A 24,748-nucleotide genomic window follows, 5' to 3' on the forward strand; every position below is an offset into this window, starting at 1 on the left:
TTATCAGTGAGTGCATATCTAGTGACTTCTTTTGTGATTGGGTTACCTCACTAAGGATGATATCCTCCAGATACATCCATTTGCCCAAGAATTGTTCTGTAAATGCCTGTGTGTTCTGATGGCTTTAGGTGACCCCTGTGAAAGGGTCCTTTGACCACCAAAAGGGTCATGACCCACAGATTGGTAACGGCTGGGCTATTATGGAGATCACACACATTTTTATTCTTTTTCTGTGTGGCTGTGCTAGATGTAAACGGAAAGAACTGCACATTATCAGGCAAGATACAGTATGAACCATGGGGAAAATCCAATTCGGTATTTTTGCCTAAAACAGCTGAACCATACCAAATTTATCCTGTGCATCGAAAGATAACATCATCATTCTTGTCCAGGTTCCTTACAGATATCCTTAATTTTTTTTTTTTTTTGACTCAGATTTCATCCAGATAGTTAGCAAAGTCTTTTTTGATTCCACTTTCAGAATTTATCCAGAACCCCACCATATCTTACCCACTTTGTTACTATGCTAGTTTAAATCACCATTGTATTTTACCTAGATTATTATCCTTTATCTTTCTAACTAGTTGTAGTAGCCTGGACTAGAACTAGTTTTTGTTAAGTGAGTACCTAACTACCTGTTTAGTCTTCCATACTCAAGTGTGTAGTATCTGTAGCAGTCAGTCAGCTTCTGTTCTTCCTGTGATCACTCTCAAGGCTTCTGAGCTGCTTAGTGTAGATGCTTTGTAGTAGCATGAAAGGTATTACCACCATATTCCATTTTGAGGTTATCTTCTGTCACTTTTCCTTATGTAGTGGTCTTATATGCTATTCTCTGAATATGCTTGTTGTGGTCTTGCTTTATGATCCTAAGACGTGCGTTTCTATGTCAGATATTCTTTACTTTCTGCAAGAGTTCCTCACTTTTAAGTTTGTTGGAATAACAGCAGATTTACCATTTGTGGCTGACTCTGGAAACCTTATCTAAAATCTACCATTTTTTCCTTCCTCTGTTTACTTTTTGCTTCTTTCCTCTGTCATAGTAAGTATTCTACTTGTTTTCTACTTGCTGGCTTTGATACTTGCTATAGTCTCCATGCCTGGGCATTATTTATCACATAGTAGGTATTTATTGATTTAAAATATAAAAAAAGCCCTAGAGTTTTCTGATATTTATCTTTATTCTTTAAGAGACATCAATAACAACAACAAAAACTATTAATTCAGTGAAAGATAATTTTGTAATATTTATGAATGAAAATAGAAAACCCCATTTTATATATTGAGTTTTAATAAAATGGTTTAAATATATAAATATTAAGTGTTAATTAAATGGTGGACTCATCTAACATTTAAGAAATAAACTCATCAGTGGTATCTGGAAAAGAGATGTTAATATATTCAGCTAATGTATACACAGTTGTGGCACTGTAAATGTGAATTTGTTTTTTGTGGTTTCTGATAGAGAACACTTAATACTTAAGGAATTTCTTAAGCTAAAATAGTTCTAGTTGGTCTTGTTCTGTGAGGACACCCTTGGTAGTTTCAGAATAAGAATCGACCACTGGAAGAACCACACACACCTTGATTAGACATTGAACTCCATCTGTGTTCCCTAATTCTCAAAGGATAGGAGAGGGGCTGGAGATAATTCATCCCCAATAGCCATGCCTTACCTGTGAGAAAGCAGCCATTACAACCCTCTAGATGACAGGTAGGTTTTGGAAAGCTCCCATGTTGAAAAACCCAGTATATTGGAAGGATGGGTATAATGATACCGGGCATGGGAGTCCTCCTTGCTCTTTGTATAATAAACCAATAAGAGTAATTATTCTTCCTGAGTTTTTGTAAATTGTTCAATAACTAAACCAGAGAATGGGGTAGTTGTGGAATTTCTGATTTTTATACCTAGTTAATTGGCTGCAGAGAAGTTTGAATAACCCTGTACTTCCCTGTGGTAACTAAAGTCTGGGCAGTCCTGTAGGAGTAAGCCCCGCCCTTATTTTGAAATGGAATGTCAACTTTATAAAAATGTTCCTATTCCATTCCATTCTACCCTCTTAAAATATTATAACATAATACTCATCAAAACATTTGCATAATTTTAGTCTTTATACACACACTGTATTAATTGTATATGCTATGAGGATTCTTATCCAGTGGAGTTTACACCTAATACTGGGTATTCCATGTTGAACTTAAATAGTAAGAGTTAAAGAAGTTATATTGAAGAAGATAGAATGCATTTGGTATCAGGAGGGGAGGCACACCCAAATTAAAGATTATTTACTTCATAATAATGCAGTTATACTACATGGTGTAGATATTAAAGTAAAGGGTATTCAGAGAAACAGTGAAGCACTATTGCTGATAGTGTGCATAATGGCCAAGTTGCATAAAGGGCAGGCGAGAGTTGTACCTACTGCTTGGCACTTGCAGAATTGTGTGCCAGTGTTTTCTTTTTACTCCCCTGTCTTTTGTGTGCCCCACCACATTGTTGAGGTCAGAGGACAGCGTTTTGGAGCTCGTTCTTCTAATGTGTGCTCTGAGAAGACAGATGTCAGTCTTCGCAGCAAGTTCCATACCAGCTGAGCCACCTTGCCAGACCTACCTTTTTAAAAAAAAAATCCTTTTTCATCTTCTGTAAGTTACATTTGGAATTACAAGGCACCTATTGATTTGCATCCTATGCATAACACACTTCTCATCAAATCCAAAAGAGCATGCCTGGCAGCAGCACTTTGGAAGATAAAGAGAACTGAGAGCTGAAGTATAAATACAAAGTTGTGCTCACATACATCTAATGTATGCATATAGTTGAAACCATATTGTATGTTGCCCTCTCTTTACTAAGAGGAACTGATAACTGTTTCATACTCAATGAGGGTAAAACTAGGAGGAAATGAGAAACTAACAGGCCCCCGGATTGCTTATTTCTGCCTGGCAGCCTAGGATACTTTACTGTTTTACTTGTTTGCTAGCAAACTAGCTCTTATTGAGGTAAGTTCCTTGGATCATTAGACAGTAGTTTTGTTTGCTTGTTTGTGTCTCATTTAAGTACTTTAAAATTATTTCCTCTTACCAGCTGCAGTGACCAGTCAATCATTGTGCTCATTTATTAAAACACATATATAACATTCAGAGTATTGTTTAACAAATAGTATATTAAATATTTACATTTTAGACTATAGTTTTGAGTAGTTGAGTATATCCACTCATCCAGGAAGCACAAATTGGCTATACCCCCTCAAATCAATCAATCAATCAATCAAAGGACAAAGAATGTCCAGAAGGTATGTGTTGGGTGATAAGGAGGTGGGAATAGGGGATGGATACAATCAAAATACATTGTATACATGTATGAAATTGTCAAAGAATAAGATTATTTAATAAAATAAGAATTAAAAATGCCAACACTAAAATGTAAAGGCATGGAATGAGCAGAGTAGAATATTAAGGTTAAGGTGATGGTAGCTATGAAAAATCTGAAGAATTTGAAGTGAGATTGACTATGATGATGAGAACAAAGAAGATGGGTCATACATAAGTAGGGGTCAGTCAGATCTACTTCTAGAATATGCTTACATGAGCTCATTATTATCAACTGGCTACTGTGATTTTTGTGGATGATGATAAAAGGAAAACTGGATAAAAAAGGAGAGAAGGTTATGTGAAAAGGGGAAGTACTGGTTTAAGAAAACATAAAATAAAATCATTAGAACTTGGATTGAAGGTGCGGAGGGAGGGATAAGGGCATCTAGTATAACACAGTGGAGTGCGGGCTGCAGTGGGGCCAGTCCCAGGGCCAGACAGTTTGAAATTTTTAAAATATTGAACCAGAAATTTTTTCCTGGTTTAACAGCTAGAGATTATTTTGTCTAAAAGAGTGTTACAAGAGTTCAAGGAAATATGTTAAGCTAAATGCCGTCATGTCTTATATTTTCTTTATTTTAGTAGATGGTTCAAAAATAATGATCAATAACTTAATGACCCAATCTTCAGAGAAAGTATAGGTAATTAAAAGTTCTACAAAAAGATCTTGTGGTCCTGTTACATCTGAGCTTCAGTTGACTCCTAGGGTTCTAGAGGTGACTTTAGAGACTGTTGGTTGTTGGTGATGGCCAGCTGATATATTCTAACTTTAATAAGTATATTTGAGAAAAAGAATATAAACAATTGTTTTATGAAGTATTATATAAAGGCAGACCTCTGTGCTGTATATCTTGCCCCAATAGTTTGAGATATGTTGTAATTATTTTTATAATTAATATAAAATGGGAAAATTACCATTGTGCTATGTAAATGATATAGTTTAATTAATTATATGTTCTGTTGCAGTCAAACCATCACTGCTGTTTTTCATATTCCTTATACTTGAAAAAGTTAGGTCCTTGCTTGAGAGCTGTATATGTAGAAAGAATTTTTTATTATGTTTATAATTATTGATAGGCTTAATGTATTCATATGCTACTGAAAAGTTACTACCTTTTTAAAATTTATTTTTATTTGATTGTTTTGCCTTCATGTATTTTTGTGCACCTGTTGAGACCCTGGTTCTGGAGTGCTAGATGATTGTGAGCCGCCATGTAGGTGCTGGGAACCTGGGGCCTCTCCAGAGCAATGAATGCTGACCCATCCCCACACTGCCTTCCTTAGTGAGATCATAGGTGAGGGAAGCATTTGCTTTGTCTTCATATAACTATTATGAACATTTAACAGATGTTCATGGTATTTAGATATTCAGTGCCTGTGAGTTACTATTTGTGGATTAATCTAAACCAGTGGAGTAAATATAAAAACCTATGCCTATATCCAGTTAGAGCCTTGTATTTTTTTTTATTATGCTATAAAAACTTGTATCTGATCTAAATTTTAACTTTTGACTTAGTTTTTCTTTAATACTAGTTAGGTTATATGTTGATGTATTAACATTTCCTTAATATTCTTGGAGAGTTTAGAGCAATTTCAGTTACAGATTGAGTTTTGGATGTACTTAATAAAAACTCTAAGTAACAGTAGCTAAACAGGAGAACATTTTTGTTATTATAAGTGGAGAAGTAGGTGATTCATTCTTCTGCTATGCCAGCATTGTTCTTGTGGTTTGTCCTTCATAGTCAGTGACAATGTAGCTTGTTTTAAAAAGGACAGATGCTTCATACTGTATGATTTTGTTGTTGTTAAGGAGTACTTTATTGACTACCCTAACTCATCTCCAGATTTACATCATGGCATCTTCTCTATCTTCCAAGATACTGGGAAACTTGGATGTCAGGCACTTTCTGCTACTTACAGAAACTGTTGGTATGAAAAGCAGGAATAGATGGGTATAGGATTTACAACTTGGGAGTTCACACCCTGGAGCCCACCCTGCTTGTGGACATTTCTCATACCCTTGTTGAACTCATGTTTTCCCTATCTGTAACCCTTCTGAAACCAAAAGCTAGATATGCTATATTTTGAATTAAATCCTCAGGTTCAATTCCCTGCATCAATCTTATAGCTCACAACTGTCTGTAACTTCATGACCAAGTGGTCTTAATTTCTGAGCCAACTCTCCAGCTCAAGCTTTTACCTTTTTATTTTCTTTTCTATTCATTTGATTTTGCAAACAGTCACTAGTTAATTTAAATGACTTACTAACTACCTGAGAGTTCTTTGTCATAGAGCCTTGATTATGTTTTCATGATAAAAATATTGAAGGCTGGGGAGATGGCTCAGATGGTTAGGTAAAAGTGTGAGGACCTGAGTTTGATCCCTGTAACCATAATAAAGGTGGAAGGAAAGAACAATTTCAGAGATTTGTCCTCTTCCCTCTACACTTGCTCTGGCATGCACTCGGCCCCCCAACCCCCATAAGTCTAGATACACACACACAGGCACACATATCAAAAATTTGAAAATTGGTGTTGGATTAAATTTAGTACCTCATACATATTAAGTATGTGTTTAAGCAATGACCTTTACCTTCCTGGTCCCCTGCAAAAGTGGTTCATTAGGGTTTTAAAATGTTCACTTTTAATTTGAATTCTTATATAAAAAGACATTTTAAATCTTCATAATTTATTCTCATAATATGTTTATCAAAATTGACAGCAGCATATTTAGCTAATATATAGGGAATAATTTGAAAAATATGTGAACTTTAAATTTTGGCTTTAATATAACATCTTTTCCAGAAGAGCTGGAGGCCAGGCATGGTAGAGTACACCTTTCTTTAATTCCCGCATTGAGGAGGCAGTCAGGTGGATCTTTGTTTTCCAGGTCAGCCTGGTCTATGTAGAGGGTTCCAGGATAGTTAAGAGGTCCACAATAGAGTCCCTCCCCGAAACAGAACAACTCACATGAAAAGAGCCTGGCAAAGTGATACTTGCCTTTAATCTCAGCAAGCACTAAGTTAGAGGAAGGTGGTTCTTTGAGACTTGGAGGACAAACTGGTCTACCAGTGTGCTTCAGGCCAACCAAGATTACATAGTGAAACCCTGTCTTAAAAAAACAAAAACAAAAACAAAACAAAAAACAACCCCCCCAAAACAAGTGGATGCTTTTAATTCTAGCACTCAGGCACAGAGGCACGAAAATGGGGAGTTCAGTGTCAGCCCACTGTGGCCTATATAGTAAAGCATACAACCCCTCCCCCCCAAAAACCACTTACATGTACTTGCAAATTTTTTTTAATACTTTAGTAACTTGTGTTTAACTATTGTTTAAGTAACTAGTTAGATTGCTTGAGCAGTCACATTAAGATTATTGTTCACGTGCTTGTGAGCTTATGCGTACCATGTATTTCCAAGAGTGCTCATAGCTCAGAAAAGGGTGCCAGCTCCCCTGAAACCCAAGGGGGCTGTGAGCCACCCAGTATGGTAAAGAGCACTGTGCACTTTAGGGAGCTCCCTTGTCAGCACTGCTGTCAGTCTCTATCATCACAGAAAAATCCCTTAACAAGTTTACTTTTACCAGTACTGTTTTCTAGAAATATAACGACTGTGAATGAGCTGTATGCACTTAATTGCACTGAATTAAGCATCCTATTAAATAACATGTTTTCAGGTTTCTAAAAGTGACTGTTTACTGTTAAATTGTCTTAATTTTTTAATTAGGATATATTATACTTTCTCTGATATAAAAGAAAGAAATCATTTTTTTAACCTTTGGAAAGGTAGAGTTATAAATATACGTTGTAAACACAGTAAACATAAGTTTAAATACAAATAGAAGTTCAGAAGTGTTATTTAAATGTGTGATTTCTCAGATAAGAAAGCTGTAGACTTTGCTGTAATTTATTACAAAGCTAAGTTATGTTCTGTTACTTATGTAAAATAGTGGTCTTTGTTTAGCTTCTTAGAGTGCTAGGAGAATTGTGTAGTTCCATTGATTGCTTCTGTGCAGTGGAAATCTGACCTTTAGCAGATGTTTGAGACGTTGCCAGCACAGCATGGTCAACCAGCTAGACAGTTTCCCTTTGTTTTTGTTTTTTTTTTTTTGACAGGCCTTTAATAGTTTAGTAACATGCCAAATTCTTTTCATTATATCTGAAACTTTGTAACTTATTAACAACATTCTATAAGATACTGATAAAATAGCCTTCCTGTCATGGATTACAGCCACTAACTTAAGAAGAAACCATTTTTAAAAAATCTTAAAAATATTGTTGAGTGAATAACATTTTGAGTTGTCATCTTGCACTGAAATTGTTAAGGTTACATGCATATGTTGCTTTTACCTTGCAGAAAGTAGAAATTATTTCAGGGCTGTCATGTTTTAGTGGTAGTTTTAGGCACTTTCATTAGTTGACACTTTTTTAAATAGTAACTTTTTAAATAAGAATTGTTTGTTTCTTTGTTTGTTTCCATAGAGCAGATATTCTGTCTAGAACTTGAATCCACATTAAAACTTGTTCCCTGAAAGAAAGCATTTTTTTTTTAAAGGCCAAGTAATAGGTTCAGCTGTGTAGTTGTGTAGTTCAGCTAGAACACTGTAAGCTCTGTTTTCTTAACTCCATCCACTGAGTGCACAGGAAGGGAGAGGAGGAGAGTCTTAATGTTTGAGAACTAAGTCATGAATGGACAGGCCCAGCACTTGCCAGACTGCATCTTTTCCTGCAGGTGTTGGTTTTCCATTGGACATTACAGTTGCTTTTCATTGTGTTAGATATGGTAAGAAAGATTTTATTTTAAGCAACATTTGAGGAATATAGTCTTGTATGTTTTGCAGTATGGATTTGTAGCCATTTTTGTGTCCAGGCTTATATGCGGTAGTAATTTGTCCAGGGAAGTACTGCTAGTAGTGTTGGTAATATCTGTGCATATACCACCTTTCAACAGTAAAAACTTAAAGGCCTATTCAATACCAGGAATTATAAGAGTATGCTAACTAAAATAGAAAAGATGAAATACATATAATACAGTTTCACTAAATACCATGGACCAAAAGACTGATTACATATTACTTACAAGTGAATGTGAGTTCTCTGTGTTCTTTTAAAATGAGTGGTAATAATTATCCCATTCGCCTTTCATACTAGTGTTTATGTGCATTACCTATAATATTTTAGTAAGAGAGGGTTATGTGATTTAGGAAATGAATAGGTTTAATCCCTAATACAACAATATAAACAAAAAGTAGATAATAATACCAAAATTTATATGTCAAGTAGTTGCTTTTCAGTAGAATTTAACAGAGAGGCTAGTGTGTTTTGTTTTGTTTTTGAGATAGGGTTTCTCTATGTAGTCTTGGATTTCCTGGAAACTTGCTCTGTAGACCAGGCTGGCCTCAAACTCAGAGATTCTCCTGCCTCTGACTCCTGAGTGCTGGGATGAAAGGACCTAGTTTTCTCAAGGTTTTCATTATCTATCAGAGGCTATTATTTTTGGGTGTTTTTTCGTTTTGTTTTGCTTGTTTTTTGCAGTTTTGTTGATAGGAAGTTATTCCTGAAGAAAATATATTTTGAAATAGGTGGTATTTTGAGTTGTTTGCTTAACTGTTTGACCATCTAATTGCAAGTATTCCTGATGGTGCAGTCATTCTTTTTGTTCTACTTGGAATTACTTAAATTTTTACTGTTTTTTTTCTTCTTCATTGTAATTTAAAACAGCCATAATAGTAAAATATGTACATAGGAAATTTTGTAGGTTCAATTTAATGATATATACCTGATGGATAATACCTGTAGCTATCTATGTACATACAGTACTAATAAACTCATTTGGGAAAACATACAGGTTCTGAAATGGGTCTATTTCCTACTTTGATTTGCTGTAATCTGCCCGTGGCAGGAGGACAGGGCAGCAGGAGTGAGGCTGGCAGCCTGGGGTGGAGAAGCACATGGGTAGCATTTTACCACACACAGGAAACACCAGGCCAGCTTTTTGGAAAGTCTCAGAAGTCTACCCTTTGAGTAATGCTGTGGCTGTCCCAGCAAGGTCCAGCTCCTAAAGGTTCTGTCTCCATCACAAACAGCAGCACTCCTAGGGACCCAGGACTCAAGCCTGTGAACCTGTAGGGAATTTTTTATTTTCAAAGCACACATGGGGTTTTCTGAGTACTCAGTTTTATATATAATTACACTGCTATACTGTCATCTATATTTGTTTTTAGAATCTTGGATTTTAGAGGTCAGAATTTCCAAATCTGGCAGGAAATTATATGCTTCCTGAAATCTATAGTGGAGAATCTTTTCTGGCTTTTATGAATATATGACCCAGTCTATTATTCTGTTATATTCTGTTTCATAAAAAGTTAGCTAGTGTTACATTTATGATAGCATTAAAAGTTAGGGCAATACTGAGAAATGTGAACTAAATGTCACCTTAGTGTGCAAGTACAATAAATTAAAAAGGTTGTTTAATCAGCTTTTGGTTTTGAGTACAAATGAGAGAACCAATCCAAAGGTGGAAAGATTAGTTTGGCTTATGATTTTAGAGGTAGGAGACAGCCCAAGTTTGTTTGGTTCTGCTGTTTGATATCAGAAGTGAGTTAGAATTGTCCATGGAGCCTGTGGCCCAGGTTTCTCCCTTCATGACAACCATGCAGAGCAAGATAGCCAGATAGGGGTAGGGCCAGCTAAAACTTTTGAAGGCAAACCCCAGGTTTCCTACTTCCTCCAGTTATGCTCTGCCTCCCGCAGTTCCACCAGCTCCCAGGAGTCTACCCAGATTTTTATAATCCATCAGTGTCTTAAACCACTGATTAGTTCAGAGCCCCTAGGTTTTTAGTTGTTGCAAGAAATGTCCTGGCGTACATATATTCAGAATGAGGCATGCTTTCTGAACCTGGGCATCTCTCAGTCCGCCTTGTTTATGGTCTAGATTCCCCATTCATAGTGTACTAAGTACACTAGGAATAACTCTTGGAATGTTTTTCTTAAACTTACTGTTTGCATGCACATGCTTGCATAGACCACTTGTGATTGTGGAGGGCAGAAGGACAACTGAAGATTCTTTACCTCTACAATGTAGCTACTTGGGGATCGAATTTAGTAGCCAGGCTGGGCAGCAATCACCTTTACACGATGAGCCAGGTCACTAGCTCAGAGATTATCTTGCTATGTAGCACTGGCTGCTCTGGAACTTAATATGTATCCCACAATGACCCTGAACTTTCAGGGACAATAGATGGGTTCTACCTCACCCAGATGGAAATAGTCTTTGTAACACTAAAGGAATATGGGAAATGAGCTTATAAAATTGTTTGAGGTTACATTAACACTTGCATGTTCATTATGAATAAACAGCTTAAGCTCTGCTGAGAATCATATGTCAGGAGAATAGCATTACTTACCCATATTTTGGCCATCTGTTTTATGTAAGATTATTGAATTAACAGAATAAGGATTAATTGCCATGTGAAGATGATTTCTCTAAAGGACTGAATATAGACAAAGAGTCATGGAAGAACAAGACCTTGTCTTAGGTCCTAAACTAGCAGGAAGGCAATTGGGAGAACACTCTGTTATGAAAACCCAGTGGGGTGGGCTTAGATGGCAGTGCCTGTGGTATAAGCAGGAGGACCTGAGTAAAGAGACACTGTCCCCACTGAACCTCACTATAGAAATGTGCATCCTGTCAACACTCATCTTCCCTCAGCTTGACTTATCACTCCTATCCTAGAGACCTACTGATAAACATCTCCAGGAACAACTCTCTTCTGTCAGTCCTGAGGTGGGAGAGGCATTGCTAAAGTACTGTCACTTACATAGACTATGGTCAGTTTTTATATTGGCCGTATGTCTCCCCCAGAGAGTTATAACTTTGGGGGCTTCTCTGTGGTAGACTCTTGTTTACTGGTATCCCCCAACTTTGGACTTAGCTTAACTTACTTTATTTCACTAACCTACCCCTGCTTTGATTTGCTTTGATTCTACCATCAGTCAATCCTGTTCTTTAGTCTGTGTGTGTGTGTGTGTGTGTGTGTGTGTGTGTGTGTGTGATCTTTATAATCTAGCCATGTACTGTATTATTAATATGCTCACAACTTGACATTTTGTACCTAAATATTTTTAATTTTTCATAATATTTTGTCTTTAAAAATGTAGATAATAGTTACCTTAATTTCCCCAAACAAAAGATTTCAATTGATGATGAAAACTTAACATTAATTGTAAGATAAAATTAGCTCAGTATAAACTTTAAGAAGGATTTATTTGTGTATGTGTGCATGCAATATTTATTTGTGTCTATATTCTAGATTGAGTTTTTTCCAACCTTCTTAATGCTGTAACACTCTAATATAGTTTTTCATGTTCTGATAATCCCCAACCATAAAATTATTTTGTTATAATATTGTAATTTTGTACTAGTTGTAATTTTGCTACTGTCATGAATTATAATGTAAATACCCAATATACAGGATATTTGATATGTAGTGCTCAAGGGGTGAGACCCACAGGTTGAGAATCTTATGTAAAAGAACCTTCTTCTAGACTCTAGAAGATGGTGTTGAGGGAGGGGAGAGATGGCTCAGTGGTTAAGAGCACTGATTTCAGACTGCCTTTCAAAAATAACACTTTTAAAAAAGATTTAATTTAATTTTATGTGTGAGTAGTTTGCCTGCAATTCTGAATGTTCACCATGTATGTCCAGTGCCTGCAGGGGCCAGTCCAGGGCACCAGATCAGATCCCTTGGAACTAGAGTTCCATACAGTTGTGAGCCACCACATGGGTGCTGAGACCAAAGCTGCATATCACACCCCCAGCACACCCCCCACCCCCATTTTATAGGACACATTTTTTTTCTTTATTTCCAAAGAATGAGGTCATATTGGAAACATTAGAAGTACGTGCCTAATTCAGGTTCATGCTTATTTTGGTTCCATAGATAAACACTAATTTAAAACTTTGTGGCTGAATATTTTCTTACTTTTCTCATCTTGAATTCATTTACTTTTTAATTATGTTTCTTCTACCTTTTCCAGTTTTCTATTCAATTCTCCTTGGTGGAGAAGATAGATATAAAACAGGCTTCATGCGAGTAGTTTATTCTCTCTGCATCTGTTAATTCTACAACATTTTCCTTTGTGGTAATAGATTTGTTCCTCCTTAATTTATCCTCTTACATTTATTTAGTAAGTGGGTCTATTTGGTTTCCTTTCTGAATCTGAGTCAAATAAATGAGAACAATTTATAAGCATTCTTATTTATGTTTTCCTGCTTCTAGTTTTCAATATATGTACTTTAAAATTTTGATAACAGGAAACTCTGTACCGACTTTTTTTGGGGTGGGGGTGAGGTCTTAGGGATTGAGTTTAGGGGCTTGAGCATGCAGTAAATGTTCTATTAGTGAGTGGGCCATATTTCTAGCCTCACCCCCACCCTGTGCCTGCATGTTTTTTATTTACCCACTCATCACTTCATTTATTGAGTCCACTGACATTTATAAAATTACTTATATATATGGTGCCCTAGAAAGTAAATATTGATATAACATATATATACTTTTATAGGGAATTTTATTTTTTTCCCCCTTCCCTTCTCCCTCTTGCTCCAGCCCCCACTCACTCTGGGCCCCACTCGCCATCTTGATGTACAAAACAAGTCCCAAGCAGTGAGGACCACATAGCTAGACCTTGTCTCACCCTTTCCTCCAAAAAGTGTTTTGTTGTAAATGTATCTCATGTACCAAATGGTGTATTACAATTGTATAAATGTCAATAAAAAATATTTCTTCTGCTATGATGGGTCATTGTGTTTGTGTAAATAGATCTCAGTGTGTGCTTGTGCTCAAATTTAGGTTTTTAAAGAGCATTTGTCATTTAATAATGTACCCAAAGTTCATAGTTATCCTTTGCTTAAAAGCAAACTATGAAGTGGAAACATGGCTAGGCATCTCTGAATCCCAGTGCATAGGCCAGAGGCCAGCATGGTGCTCTACAGAAAAGTTCTAGGTCATCCAGGGACACAACACACACTGAGAGATTGTCTCAACAAACAAAATCTCGTTATTCTAAGAATTTGGTATATTGGGCTGGAGAGATGGCTCAGCGGTTAAGAGCACTGATTGCTCTTCTGAAGATCCTGAGTTCAAATCCCAGCAACCACATGGTGGCTCACAATCATCTGTAATGAAATCTGATACTCTCTTCTGGAGTCTGAAGACAGCTACAGTGTACTTACATATAATAAAATATTTTTTTAAAAAAGAATTTGTGATGCCCATAAACATCAAGAATTCATCTTTCTTTTGTAGCTTTATGGAAACCAGCTTTATGATAACAAGGTTTTCACTTAGTAGACATATTCCAAATAGTAGATGATGATGGAATGATACACTTAGAATATTGCCATTTTGTAGATTTAAGGGAAGTATTGGATTTAGATAGTAATTATCATTGGCACAAATACATCATGTGTACAGATAATTTATGGCTTTTCTTGAGTGTTGATATAAAATCTTGCAGGGTGGCCCTTAGCCTGCCTCAGTCTCCCACATGTACCTGGTGGAACTACAGGTACATGCCAGTGTTGACAGACTCACGGATGTATGTGCATTGATAGTCCCAGCACTTGGGAGGCAGAGGCAGGCAGATTTCTGAATTCGAGGCCAGCCTGGTCTACAGAGTGAGTTCCAGGACAGCCAGGGTTATACAGAGAAACCCTGTCTCAAAACAAAACAAAACAAAACAAACAAAAAGATACCATGCTACTTATTTCATAGTTTTCTCTAATAATCCTGAATTTCAGTGTGGTGGTTTGAATATGCCTGGCCTAGGGGTGGCACTGTTTGGAGACGTTGGAATTAGGTGTGGCCTTTTTGGAAGAAGTTTATCACTGAGTTCAAGGTCCATCTACAAAGCAGGTTCCAGGACAGCCAAGCTTAGGCAGTGACGGAATTGGTAAACTGGTAATAGAGAAAGGGGTCAAGGGGTCCATTTCCATCAAGCAGCATAACTCAGCAGCTTAGGCCATGTGCCTTTGGCTTTAGAATTAAGAATAGAAGGAACTATTGGGGCAATTGATGCTGGTTAGCTAGAGCTTTGATATTATTGGTGATTAAGAAGAGAACCGGCATCATTGAGGTGAAATCTTCTGGGCAGTGTTTTCTGAGAGCACAAAGAAGCAGTGTTCCAGAGATAGCCAAGGTTGAACCTCATGCTGCAGCTGAACTTGGTAATCTGTAAGAATCACCCAGGTGGCACTGGTTTTGAAGGTATGAAGGGGTCATGGAGAGCAGTTTAGACTTGTCAATGTGAGAGGCCAGGGAAGGCCATTGGTGAGGTGCAGCCTCAGTTGCAGTTGATGGCCCAGGACCAAAGGGGTCATGCAAAGAAGTTGAGGCTTGACAATATGAAGAGAGCCTATGAGAGGCTATTGGTGAATCCTAGTTGCAGTAGAAGACCCCAGCATATTTGAGATGCCAGTACCATGGGATGATCACCAAGAACAGCAGCAACAATGCAGTGAATCAACCTGACCTTAGAGTGCTCAAGAGGGCAGAGCTGGAGAAATGACACAAACCCAGATCATGTGTGCATCCCTGACAATGGACAGGAAACTGTGAAGTTGAAGTTGCCTTGGAGACCCAAAGATGTTAAAGGTGTCAGTGCTGTGGGATACCTACTGTGGAAAGCTACTAACAAGGAGTAAGTAGAACCAGCTCAAGAGAAAGAAGTTTGTTGCAGTCAACAACGATGAAAAAGGAGTCAGAAATCTGAAGACCACTTTGACATCAAACATGGAGATGTATAGAGTTTGGAGTTTGCCCAGCTGGTTTCTTGTTTTGCTTTGAGAATTACAGTTAATTGATTGGATGAATCTCAGAGACTTTGACCTTTGGACTTTTAACGTTGTTGAGACTGCTATAGACTATGGTGGCTTTTGAAGTTGGACTAGATGTACTTTTTTATTATGCTATGGCAAGGTATGGCCCACATAGACTCATGCCCATGGGGGCCAGGAAGTGGAATGTGGTGGTTTGAATATGCTTGGCCCAGGAAGTGGTACAATTATGGGGCATAACCTTGTTAGAGCGGGCGTGGCCTTATTAGAGTGGTTGTGTCTCTGCGGGTGTGGGTTATAAGACCCTCATCCTAGCTGCCTAGAAGTCAGTCTTCTAGCAGCCGTCAGGTCAAAGTGTAGAACTCTTAGCTCCTCCTGCACCATGCCTGCCTGGATGCTGCCATGCTCCCCACCTTGATGATAAGGGACTGAACCTCTGAACCTGTCAGTCANNCCCAATTAAATGTTGTCCTTATAAGAGTTGCTTTGGTCATGGTGTCTGTTCACAGCAGTAAAACCCTAAGACATTGATTAAGAGTGCATTAAAAAGTTACAGGAAGTACAAGGACAGCGGTTCATGATTAAAGAAAGCAGATTGAATAGTCTAATGAACTAATGGCCTGATTTCTTTAATAATAGAATCACATCAGGAAAACATCACATGGAAATGTATAAACAATGGTTGATTTGAGAGGCATATCCACTCGTTGGAATTTGTGGACCTTTGAAGAACTTAAAGCATTCAAAATGACCATCCTGGGAAAAGTAAATGCTGACTTACTATAAAGAGATTTTAGAGAGTCAGTTGGTAATGAGTTTGTTGAAACAACTGAGCATAATGGTGCACACCCCAAGCGTGGCAGATTTCTGAATTCTAGGCCAAGCCTGATCTATAAATATAAAGTAAGTTCCAGGACAGCTAGGGCTACACAGAGAAACCCTGTCTTGAAAAACTGACTGAAAGGTGGACGGATGGATGGATAGATAGATAGATAGATAGATAGATAGATAAAAATAAATAAATGTAATTTTTGAAGCTGACAATGAGTATCTTATGTTCCTGTTTCAGTACTAAATGGTTAAAATTTTGTACATTGCCTTTTATATATTTTCATTAATTTAGTATACTAAACTAAGATGTATAGCTTTTTCCCCCTTTTTAATTTTTCAAGAGTGGGTATTATTAATCTGTACCACCAACGCCTGGCCTTTTAAAAATATTTTAAGTGAAGGACCAGTTTATACTTGCAGATTTTGTGGTTATTTTAAAAATTGAAACATTGAAGTTGGTTAGTAATAACGATCAAAGTTCCTGTTTGCTGGGCTTAATTTTAATAGGATGATAACCTTCTCCTGAATTTTGATTTTCTGTAAAAATTTTCACAACCTGAAAATACAAATATCTCTGAAAGTTAACAGTTGTATGTACACAGGTTATTTTCCCTCCCCACCCTTTCCTTAAGTATAGGGCATGACATAAAACTGTGTGCCCGTGCCCTGTATCTTTTGTGGAAAGGTGCATTAAAGTTTGGTGGCTCATGTGTCTAAGCCCAGGACTCAGAAACCTGACCCAGAAGGCTTTTTCAGAAATTCAAGTACAGACTGAGCTACATTATAAGTACAGCCAGCCCGTGCTAAATAGCAAGTTTTTATCTGAGGAAAAAAAAATTGTTACCCATTTCTCAAAGGATCTCGACTATTTCCTAGCATGCCTTTATAAACAAAACAGCTTTGAACTTTTAAAAAAAAACAACGTAGTTTTCTTTTTATCTGAAACTCCTGGAAAATCACATCTATTGTCATTTAATTTTGGATCACTTTTGTAAATTCTTTCTCCACATAACGTATATTATTTACACTTAAATTTCATTTCTTTTCATGTGCAGACTGTCAGTGGCTCACTCTGTTCAGTATCTGAGGGTCTACAGCCTTGAGTTGGCTTTTCATCATGAAAAGCACCCGTGTTCAAAGATTTTCACCAGTTTGTTTATTTATTTTTGGTGCTTTCTTTTTCTGAGAAAGATTTGTAAGTTTTTCTGTCTTAATATACACATATTTTGTTAAATACATTATTTGTAATTTTTTTTAGTTTTTAGCTTTTTTCACTATGTTACTATTAACTTGTCACAGAGTAAAAATTAAATTTGAAATAATTTCCTTTTTCACATAGATTATGATCTTAATATTATTTCTAAGAATCATTTTGCTACCCAGCAGTCATAAGATTTTGTCTTTAAAAAATACTTTACTTAGTAACCTTAAGTCTAAGTCTAAGCAATTGAGTCTAAGTTTTGTATAGGATGTGAAGTATGGATTCGAGTTAGATAGTTGCATTGTTGTGTTTCTGACATGGGTGTCTGATTATCTCCTCAGTATTTATTGAGGGGACTTACCCATTCTCCTTTGAAATGACATTAAACATTTATGAAGACCAGGTTTCATTTCTTTTGCATTTATTTTGCGTCATCTTTTCATTGATTTTTTTTGTCTTCTATTTTTTTGGGCAATATTCTTATGGCAGCTTCATTTTCAGCTTTAATCTTTATTATCAGTGTGTGTGTACACATTGGGGAGCGTGTAATCAGGTGTCGGGCAGTATCTGCAGTTGGCTCTCTCCTTCCAACTCTGTGGGTTCCAGAGTTTGGACTCAGATTGCCAGCTCACTCAGCAGGTCCCTTTATCACCTGGGCCATCTTGTCAACCCAGTGTTCAGTTTTGAGTCCTGTAGTTTTAGAAATCTGATTCCTTCTTTGAAATTGTTTTGGCTTTTCTATTTTCTTTGTACTATGGTTTTTGTGTTTTAGAATCTGCATAAAGAAAATCCCGATGGGCTTGTAATTGGAATTATACTGAATCTCCAGATCAGTTTGAGTAGAATTGATTTGAATAACAAATCTGAAACTCTCAATTCATGAATTTAGTGGTTTTGTTTATTCAGCCGAAAGTTGATCCCCCCCCCCATTATCATTTTGTAGTTTTCCTCATATGTGTTCTAAGCCTATTTTGTTATATTACTCCTTTGTGGTTTCTACTTAGCTCTATGTACTTGTATTACTTTTCTCATTACTGCAATAAAACTCTTGACAAAAGCAACTATAAAGGAAGGAAGGGTGTATTCTGCTTCCTAGACTGAGGGTCCAGCCCACCATGGAGGGGAAGGATAGCAGGAATGAGGTGTTGTGCAGGTCACACTGCGTCTTCATCAGGAGTAGAGAGACACACAGAAATGCTGTCATCTACATTTAGAGTGGCTCTTGTTTCCTAACAGGTGTGTCAGGAGAGTTGTCTCAGCTTGTCAAGTTGGCTGTCAATATTCGTCATCATAAGACAACTTAGTGTTTGAAATGACCTATTCCAACTCAAGTCTTTGGAAATCAACACCTTTGTCACAGGTTTAGCTTCTGCTGCAAATGATCTCTTGTTCAGATGTCAATCTCTGTTAGACTGACCCACTGGCCCACCCAGCTAGAACGTGTTCTTTACTTTCCTTCTATTTTAAATTAACTTATATTTTTATATTTAATATTAGCCCAGAGATTCCATAGTGAACATAAAAATGATTTTTAAAAACTGCATTTTATGGCTATGGGTGTTTTTGTGTGCATGTATTTCTGCACATTATTACATGAGTCTGTTCGTACCAGTAGAGAACAGAGCAGGGTATTTGATCCCTGGAAATGGAGTTACAGAGCTGACACATGGATGCTGGGAATCAAACCTGGGTGCCTTTACATGCTGAGTCATCTCTTCACTCTCTGTGGTTAACATTTTAGAAAAAGATGAGTTAAAAGTCTGACCATCAGGATGGAACAACTCTTTATTTTTAAGTTCACTATCATTACCCAAGGTATTAAAATGTACCCTTATTATTTGTGTACTTTGATAATCTAACAGTATTCAGTATAACTTCTCATCTAAGGTCTGTCTGTAGACACTGCTGACTGAGATGTCTTTTGGAGCACTTAGGTCATCTGAAGTATCTGGTTATGGTACCAGTAGACATACTATGTCAAAAATACTTTCATACTAAACTCACTCATTCTGAAGTAGATTTTAAAAATATACTCAAAAAGAAAACAGATTTCAAGAATCTTATTTGTTAATAAAATGCTGGAGCCGTTCATCCTTGTTAGGTTAGATAAAAGAGTAAAAAAAAAGAGTTAGGTGTGGGGTGCATGCTTTAACCCCCACCTGAGGACAAAAACCTGGTCTGTTGAGCCAGTTCCAGGTGAGTCAAGACTTAAACAGGGAGACCTTTTTTCCCTTAGACTTACTGAACGATTACTATGCTGTTTGTCATTCCTCTCTCATGTTTCACTCGAGGTTAATAAAGGTAATTGTAAAGATCCATTGCAAACCCATTGTTGGTATCTTACCCTTATATACCAGTACGTGCTGTGTAATATGAGAGAGTTATGCTCTATAGGTTGCAGATATCATTGGGACTGCATTTGGACCTCAATTGTTTTGATGTTTTGGTTGAGTCCAGAAAAAAACAATTGAAATGTTGAGATGCCAGTTTACGTTGCTGTACATGTACCCTCAGTCCTTCCCTTTTGCAGTGCTAGAGATGAGATAATCACGTGTTCTATGACTAAGCTACATCTTTAGCGTGATTTGAAATATTTGATGACTGTTTTAGTTAGGGTTTCTATTGTTTTGACGAAACACAATGACCAAAAAGCAAGTTTGAAAGAAAAGGGTTTATTTGGTTTACACTTCCAGATTGTAGTCCATCATTGGAGGAAGTCAGGACAAGAACTCAAGCAGAGGTGGAACCTGGGGGTAGGAGCTGATGCAGAAGCCATGGATGGGTACTGTTTATGGTTTGCTTCTCATAGCTTACTCAGCCTCCTTTCTTATAAAACCCAGGACCACCATCCCAGGGATGGCACCACACACAATGGGTTGGGCCCTTCCCATTGATTAGTAATTGGGAAAATGCCTTACAGCTGGATCTCATGAAGGCATTTTCTCAACTTTGACTCCTCCCTTTCTGATGATTCTAACTCATGTTGACACTCAAACCAGCCAGTACAGGAACCTAATCATAGCAGATTTTGAATTTTTGTTACAGTATTATTTATATAGACCAACGCATAGATGAATCTTGAAGCAACACTTTCATTGTTTTTGATATTATTTTATAGAATATTTTTCTTGATAGTCTGATAGCAAATCAGGGAAGCTCTATAGATAAACTTGGTTGTGATGTACAGTGAAACTATTAGTAAAGGATTTAATGTTGGATGCTTGTTACTTAGCATTTCGTTACTGACTAATATGTGCTGATGAGCATTTTTGAGCTACTCTTCTTACCATATAGTCATTTGAGTCATTTTCATGTCATAGAAGTGAGTAAGGTCCTTGTTCTACAATGTTCCAGCACTTGGGAGGGTAAAACAGGATGGTCACAAGTTTGAGACCACTCTGAGCTACATATTATACTAGACCTCTGCCAAAAAGATGAATAGTAATGTTAATAATATATTTTTAAGTTCTGTTTCATGGGTTAATATCAATGCTGTATGTATAATACTCAAATTGTATTTTCTTTTTTTTTTTTTTAATAGGTCTACGTGGAATTTGATGACCTTGAGTGGGATAAACGGGAGTGGGTTAGAGTTTATGAAGATTTTTCAACTTTCTTGGTGGAATATCACTTAATCTGGGCCAAAAGGAAGGACCCTAGCCAGACTCAGGGATCAAAGAGCAGACAAATTCAGTGGCCTGCACTGGTAAGATCTGTTCATGTTTTATTAAGTGTTCTCAGTTGTTTGTCAAAGATGAGTGAGCACTGAATGGAAGTGAGATGTATTTGGCCAATTATAGTTTAATATTCTTGAAAAATCTAGCAGAACTTTCAAAGCACTGTTGTATTTAAGAGTGTTTCAGATTAATTAATATTTTTTCAGTATATTTAGTTCATAAGCTGTTTGTTTTATCCAATTTGGTGAAAACTTAAATTTGGTTATAATCTAGTTGAGAAATAGTCATTCAGATGCTGTCTGTATGGTGTAGACCAGCTGTGTTGAATGAAACTTTGAAGTGAAAGACAGACAGACACATGGCAGAAGACAGACATATGGCAGGACTTGATTCTTCTTGGTCGATTTAATCAGTCTTCACTGTAAGTCATAACATGTTCAAATAGTGGGGTAAATTAATTTATGTCAGGAAATGGTTTGTTTAAGAAAACATTTTAATGCAGTTCTCATTATTTAAAGAGTTTTTTGTTTTTTTTTTTGTTTTTTTTTTTTTTTTTAAGAAGCATACTAACTAAACAAGATTACTAAATTCTGTGAGGCAAGCCTGGTATGGTTGTATGTGTGTATAATCCCAGCCGTTTAGGAGGTGACAATGGGGGATTTTTGGATCGGCATCATCTACCTAGTGAGTTCTAGGCTAGCCTGATATCCTTTCTTTAAGAACAAAGGAAATTTTATTAGGCAAATAGCCACATTTAATAACTGTTACTGTTTTCTGGCAAAATGTCTATCAAATGATGAACACGCAGTGGCTCCTTTAAACTAATCTCACATTAGCATGGTGGAAATCCTTTAAAAATTCATAAACAGTCAGAAAGATGTAAAAATTTGAACTTTTCCAGAGGACCAGAGTTTGGTTCTCAACACCCATTTTGGGTGGCTGTGCCTGTAACTCCAGCTCCAGAGGATCCAAAGATCTTCCCTGACTTCTGGATGCCTGTACACACATGGTACACTAATAGATACACACCAGTACACATTTTAGAAAGCCATTAAGAAGTATTTGAGGCGTTTGATACAACTGATGAGTGATCCACATTAGACACTTTCACCCCCAAATTCCTAATACCGAGATTAAACCTGGACCTCAAGCACTCTACTAAGGAGCATATCTCTTGCCTTCTAAGTTTTTTCTAAGTATAATTTGCCTACATATTTTTTTTTCTTATTTTAGTTGGTTAACTCTTTAATGCTTTTCTACATAAAAAATAGAAATTTACTTTATCTATTTTTGACCATTCCTTTTACAGTTTGAAGGCATACATGATTAAAGGAGAGGCTAGGGATATAACTCAGTAGAATACTTGTGCATATCCACATATCCCTGGATTCAATATAGATAGAAAAAATTTAAATGATAGAAGATAGGGCAAAGAGAAGGAATGAAATCAACTGAGTTGATAGCATTTCAAAAGGAAATAAAGTATGGAAATGATTATCATGGGCTATATTTTTAATAGAAAACTTTCAAAAAGCAAAGAATCATTTCATCTATGGACTTAAACAAGTTTATTAAATGATTATGTTCCAGCTCTCAGTATTAAAAAGCAAAAACTTAGTCCAGGTATATGTGTGTGTGTGTGTGTGTGTGTGTGTGTGTTGGCACGCTTTCCATCTCAGTGGGTGAAGCTCAGTGAGTTCCAGACTAGCCTGGTCCACATGAGTTTCTGGATGGCCAGAGCTTTGAGGTATACATTAGGGTTAATAACATAGATTAACAACAACAAAAAGTTAAGCTGTGACTTGCTTTTAAATAAAAAATCCCAGCCATTTGATTTTATCAATAAAGACTCTGTGGCTAGATGCTCAGAGGGACAGAGAAAGCACCCAGCTGACCTTCCTGTTCCACAAAGTCCCAGAAGGAAAAGCCCCTTCACCTTCTCCATGCTGTCTTAAATACCTTCCAGCCCAGTGTCCCTCCTGTCTGATTACTTATGCTCATTCCCTGGTTACTTGTTCCGTCTCTAGACCTTAGGCCAACTTTTAGCTCTCAGATTAAAGGCGTATGCTATGGCTGAGCTACAACACAACAAGGTTTTTCCAGTTTACAGTCTCAGCGATCACAATGTGATCAGATATCATGCAGCAATGACTAACATGATGTTTCATTTTCTATACCTTAACTTAAAACTCAGTTCAGGGCTGGTGAGATGGCTCAGCGGGTAAGAGCACCCGACTACTCTTCTGAAGGTCCTGAGTTCAAATCCCAGCAACCACATGGTGGCTCACAACCATCCGTAACGAGATCTGACACCCTCTTCTGGAGTGTCTGAAGACAGCTACAGTGTACTTACATATAATAAATAAATAAATAAATAAATAAATAAATAAATAAATCTTTAAAAAAAAACTCAGTTCAAACATATGATATATTTGTATTTGGGTATGAGTGTTGTATGAAGAGTTTCAAAAGTAGTAGGAATTAGTATCATAAATAACCAAACTATATTATACTAATATTATAGCTGAAGAGTACAAACCTTTAGGCAATCATTACCCTCTCTCAGATTGGAGTAAAGTCAGGGTGAAATTCTGATTAGTATTAATACATGTCCTACTTGCTGAAAAATTTCCAAGGAACTACTTAAAACTATTTTTGTCATTAGTGTAAAATGCTGTTTCTGTTGAAAATTTTTTTAACATTAATGCAGGAGAGATGGCTCAATGATTAAGAGCATTTGCTATTCTATCAAAAGATGAAGGTTCAGTTTCCAATATCCATATGATGGCTATCTTGTTCTCTACTACTTTCTTCTGGCTTAGCCTTCCAGATCACCCAACCAGAATGAATCCTATATTTAGTGTTTCTATAGAATCATGTTTGTACTTCTGTTTTTATAACCAGCTCATTTTGCTTTTTATTGTATCATGTCTACCTTTTAATAGACTGTACATTGTTTAAAGTCAGGAATCCTATGTAGTTATCTTTGTGTGGTTTGTAAGAATAAAGCCCAGTGGTGTAACACCAAAGACAATGAGTCAATGTCAATTGTAAAGTGGTAAGTGGACAACAGCCTGGCTAGATTACAGCTAGTTACAGCAAATTTCTGTATATTAATTTATATTAAAGGGCCAAGCATATTCTGGTAAAATGTTAATTTACTGATTTAAACTTGCCAGAAGAGTGTAAATACTGAAGCCTAGAGCACTTGTGTTTCAGAACAGAAAAATCTGGTTCCTAGTTCTTAGTGTGCGTTTTCTTTTATAGATATGCAATTCTGGTTAGTATGTAAATCTTCATTAATTTATTTTAGATTCTTTGTCTAGTAAGAATCCTTTTACATAATTGTGTATTCAGAAAAAAGACTCTTTGGGATAAAATGTTGGAATAAAGTTGGTTTAGATTATTGCCTCATACGTATGTTAGTTACTGAGATGTTTAGACATGTCACATCCCAAATAGAAGGTAAAATTTAGGGTAAATTCATTTAAAGTGTTAGTGAGTTTGTACCATTAGAATTGTTAGTAATAAGTTGGCTCTGTCCTCTTGTAAATAGTGACATAGAACTGAAATATACCTTTAGAGTTGCTATTCTTAGAAAGGTTTAAGAAGATAAGGTTACAAAGAATAAATTAGTTATCTTTCTAAATGACTGCATAGAGTACTGGTAACAACTAAGCACAGTGATCCATTCCTTGTGGATCACAGATTATCTATCCTTCCTTCCTTCCTTCCTCCCTCCCTCCCTCCCTCCCTCCCTCCCTCCCTTTATGGGAGGGCGAAGGAAGGATACAATATTGTGAGAATCAAAGAAGGGCCTATGAGATGTTCAG

At 36.7% G+C, this 24,748-nt stretch overlaps 1 protein-coding gene across 6 annotated transcripts in view; it reads left to right on the forward strand.

Annotated features, from left to right (window-relative positions):
- Jmjd1c (jumonji domain containing 1C) overlaps positions 1 to 24,748 on the forward strand; it is a 159,992-nt gene that overhangs the window by 39,457 nt on the left and 95,787 nt on the right. For 5 of the 6 annotated variants that reach the window (XM_029542095.1, XM_029542090.1, XM_029542091.1 and 2 more), the window contains exon 2: positions 20,780 to 20,944. Coding sequence is in view for 2 of the 6 variants with exons in the window: in XM_029542088.1 (XP_029397948.1) it covers positions 20,780 to 20,944 (165 nt within the window). In the remaining 4 variants the exon portion in view is untranslated. Of the gene's footprint in view, positions 1 to 20,779; positions 20,945 to 24,748 lie in introns of those variants that run through there. The other variant, XM_021204897.2, reaches the window with a different exon arrangement.

This window comes from Mus pahari, chromosome 9, assembly GCF_900095145.1.
Source record: "Mus pahari chromosome 9, PAHARI_EIJ_v1.1, whole genome shotgun sequence".
NCBI classification, from domain to species: Eukaryota; Metazoa; Chordata; class Mammalia; order Rodentia; family Muridae; genus Mus; species Mus pahari.